A 4,119-nucleotide genomic window follows, 5' to 3' on the forward strand; every position below is an offset into this window, starting at 1 on the left:
TTTTCTTATTTACCGGAAACTTTTAATATATAAATTTTAGAATTCATTTTTCAAATTTTCGTTTGTTAATGAATAATAAGATGAATATTCCTTTTACTTTTAAAACTCTACACCTATCTTATGCTAAACTACTTTTGTTTAACGTGTATTAATTAGTTAACCAACAACTTCTTTAAGAAAAAAAAAAAAAGGTAGTTAATCCATTCAACATGTCGAAATATCTGTAAACCCCACAAATGTTGATAACTAATGACTTAACAAATGACAATTGTATTGTGTGTGTAATGTGTGAAATAAAAAAAAGGAAAAACAAAGCGATAATAATTCGTAACTGCAACAGCAATTGTTGTTCCAGAATAGGGGGATATATAACAAAATAAGCCAATAATTAGAAATTATAACTGGCAATAAGGTAAATACCACCACAAATAGATCAAAATGGTTGTAACATTGTTCTCTCATCAAACATACAAACGCAACATTGAAGTCAAAAAAGAAAAAGAAAAAAAGGGTTTAGAAGGAAAAACCACAACATAAAAATAATTGAATCAGAGGGGAGAAAATATGGAGACTTTGCAGAAATGTCATCAAGTATCGTTCAGTAATAGTCAGTTCTGGCAAACTGAAGACATCCTAAATTCGAAGCTCGCCATTCTCTCCGTCCAAATTGGATACGTCGCATTGTTTTCTCATCTTTTCTACGTTATCTTTAAACCCCTCCATCAACCTCATCTTATTTCACATATCTCTGTAAGTATATATATATATACATATAAATGTACAACATGTTTTGTTTATAATAAACAATCACAAAAATTTCTATTTTGTCATCCTAATAATTTGTTAATTAATGTAGGTTGGTTTCTTATTGAAAGCAACATTACTGGCGAAATTCCCATATATTTATAATTTCCTCTATCCAGTGAATGGGGTTCTTAATGTGGAAGTCCTGTGTAACATTGGAGTCATCTTCTATGCATTCCTCAGTGGTTTGGAGATGAACTTAAATACCATTCTATATGGACATAAAAAGGCTGCAAGCATAGCCGTTTCCGGGATAATCTTTCCCGTGATTATGGCACCGGGTTTATATGCTCTACATCGAAAATTTTATGTCGATAGTGATCTATATAAGCTTGAAGGAAGTACAGGTCATGCCTATTTACTTTGGACTTTAGTTCTTACTGTTACAGGTTTTCCAGTCCTAGCTCACACCCTTTCTGAGCTAAAACTCCTTTATACTGGTCTTGGCAAAACCGCTTTAACAGCTGCAATGATTAGTGACACTTATAGTTGGATTCTTTTCATTTTATTGGTTCCATTCACAATTAATGGTCCTGCGGCCATCTACTCAGTGCTAAGTACCGTGGTATTCATTGTATTTTGCATCTTTGTATTACGTCCTATCATTGTAAGGTTTATTGATCGCAAGACAGAAAAGGATGAGTGGGATTATGATCAATTACTATTTTTGGGGATGGGTGTTTTCGCTTGTTCATATATTACTGAAATTCTTGGCACACATGGCATTGTTGGAGGTTTTGTGTTTGGATTAATCTTACCTCATGGAAGATTTGCGGACTTGATGATTTCAGTTGCTGGTGATTTTGGTAGCGGGTTTCTTGCACCGCTCTTCTTTGCTGGTAGTGGATTGAGATTTGCGTTGCCCATCATTTTTAACCAGGGACATTGGCCCTTGACACTGCTTGTGGTGCTCTTGTTATGTGTCCCAAAGATTTTAAGCACTTTATTCGCCACTTCTTTCTTTGGTATGCGCACTCGAGATGGTTTAGCCTTAGGATTGCTTCTGAATACCAAGGGTGCCATGGCATTGATAATGCTAAACATTGCTTGGGATAGAAAGGTATTGTGATATATTTGAATCGTGCATATACAGTATTTAATAAAATTCTTTAATTACTCTATTCAGAATTGCAATTTAATTTAATCTAATATAATCTTTTTAACACATGTATGTTATCGCAGATTATTACTGTACCAACATATTGTGTTATTCTCTCTGGTGTTCTTCTCATGACTGTAATAGTGTCTCCAGTCATCGATCTCGTCTTCAAGCCAAGAAAGAGATTTGAGCAGAACAAGTTAAAGACTGTACAAAAGCTAAGAGCAGATGCAGAGCTTCGAATTATGGCATGCGTCCACAACACTGGCCATGCCACCGGCATGATCAGAATCTTTGAATCTTTTAATGCAACCAGAGTTTCACCAATACATGTTTTTGCCCAATACCTTGTTGAATTTACAGGACGTGGTGCTGCCCTTGTTGCTGCCCATATGCAAAAGCCTAGTAGCCATCCCGGGGATCAAAATCTGACCAGAACACAGGCAGAGTTGAAAAGCATCACCAATACCTTTGAAGCATTCGGAGAGAAATATGATGCTGTGAGAGTTGAGACCTCAAATGTTGTGTCAACCTATGACACCATTCATGAGGACATTTACAACGCAGCAAATGCGATAGGCACAAGCTTAATTCTTCTTCCATTTCACAAACATTTAAATTCTGAAGGTACGGTTGAAACAAATGCTGTATACAAAGACATAAACCAAAATGTAATGCAAGGTGCACCTTGTTCTGTGGGAATCTTTGTTGATGGTGATCATGGTTCAGTGTCCAAAATGAACATGCGGATTATTATGATCTTTGTTGGGGGGCCTGACGATCGTGAAGCCTTAGCTGTTGCATGGAGGATGGCAGGGCATCCAGGAATCAAACTATTAGTGGTTCGAATTCTTTTGTATGATGAAGCTGCAGAAGTAGACTCTTCAATTCAAGATGATGCAAGAGGGCTGTTATTTGCTGTGATGGATAGTGAGAAGCAGAAAGAGGTAGATGATGATTATATAAGTTCATTTAGACTTAAGGCAGTGAACAATGATGATTCTATATCCTACTCAGAGGTTGATGCACATACTGCTGAAGAAATTCCCAAAGTCATCAATAAGCTAGAAAAAATTGGCTGCGATTTATACATAGTTGGACAAGGGAATTGTAGGAACTCTCAGGTCTTCTCGAGATTATTGGAATGGTGTGATTGCTTAGAACTTGGTGTTATAGGGGATATCTTGGCATCAAACAGTTTTGGTTCGCGCTCATCTTTGCTAGTTGTGCAACAATATGGGTACGGAGGAATGATTTTTGGAAAGCATCACAACCACAAGAACACTAATGATGATGGCTCTGAGCAGCTTGTTGTGAAGACAGAATAAGGGTTTTAAGCCACTAAAGCATGTGAGAAATATGTAAGTTAAGCTGTATTCTTAGTGCCTCTTTTTCATGTCAATTCCCCATGAAATGTTTGAGGTCAAGGCTAGTCTAAGGGGGTTATTGGATTATGATTTTAAAAGAATTTTTTGAGATAAAAAAGTCTTACAAATTTTAAAAGGCTATTTAGAATTGGAGGGATTTTAAAAAAAAAAATTAAAAAACTTTTTTTACAATCAAGATTTTTTAATAAACCCCGAAATGTGAGGTGAGATAAACATCTCAATAAACTAGGGATCCTTGGAGGATTCCTGTAACACCCCGTTCTAGAACCGGTTTGTTAACATCGCATTATGATATTAAGCGCAGTTACAATCACATTGGCTCAATTAAAAATCCGGATAAATTTTTCTTTTTAAAACGACGCCGAATTTAAAATATCCAATTGCGTGATCATAACCATATTACCTTGCGGAACCAGATAAACCAAGCTTAACATCATGTTATTACTCCATTTCTAAACCATTAATTTACTTCTTGTTTATTTCACAACTTCTACTATATTGTAGATCTCTTCGTTAGCTACGCGTGGGTTCAAACCGCGCTCAAATCGGAGCACTGTAGCCCAAGTTATGGGTTTTCTACGAAACGAGCGCGTGAATCCTGCTGATCCCGGCGCGACCGGCGCCAGCTGTGGCGCGGCGGGCGCCAACGAAACAGAAGCTCCCCATCGAAATGGCGCTGGAGGCGCCAAGGTTGGCGCCAGGTGCGCCAGCTGGTGATCCCGGCGCGATTTGCGCCAACTCCGGCGCGAATTGCGCCACGAAACAGAAGCTTTCGAGCAAAATGGCGTGATGTGCGCCAAGTTTGGCGCCAGATGCGCCAAAGCTCTG

General features: G+C 37.8%; 1 protein-coding gene across 1 annotated transcript; it reads left to right on the forward strand.

Annotated features, from left to right (window-relative positions):
• Positions 1–564: 564 nt before the first annotated feature.
• Positions 565–3,231, forward strand: LOC133304310 (cation/H(+) antiporter 15-like). The gene is made up of 3 exons (XM_061504321.1): positions 565–750; positions 857–1,864; positions 1,987–3,231. The coding sequence occupies exons 1-3, from the start codon at positions 565–567 to the stop codon at positions 3,229–3,231; spliced, it is 2,439 nt and encodes an 812-aa protein (XP_061360305.1).
• Positions 3,232–4,119: the final 888 nt, after the last annotated feature.

This window comes from Gastrolobium bilobum, unplaced genomic scaffold (assembly GCF_033153095.1).
Source record: "Gastrolobium bilobum isolate Gb01-03AN ecotype WA unplaced genomic scaffold, APGP_CSIRO_Gbil_v1 utg370742, whole genome shotgun sequence".
Classification (NCBI taxonomy): domain Eukaryota; kingdom Viridiplantae; phylum Streptophyta; class Magnoliopsida; order Fabales; family Fabaceae; genus Gastrolobium; species Gastrolobium bilobum.

Bases quoted from the DNA above. Each gene is read 5' to 3' on its own strand.
- LOC133304310 (XM_061504321.1), top strand. From the start codon at position 565: ATGGAGACTTTGCAGAAATGTCATCAAGTATCGTTCAGTAATAGTCAG. The intron at 751-856 runs GTAAGTATATAT...TAATTAATGTAG, and splicing joins ATCTTATTTCACATATCTCT to GTTGGTTTCTTATTGAAAGC. The intron at 1,865-1,986 runs GTATTGTGATAT...ATGTTATCGCAG, and splicing joins ACATTGCTTGGGATAGAAAG to ATTATTACTGTACCAACATA.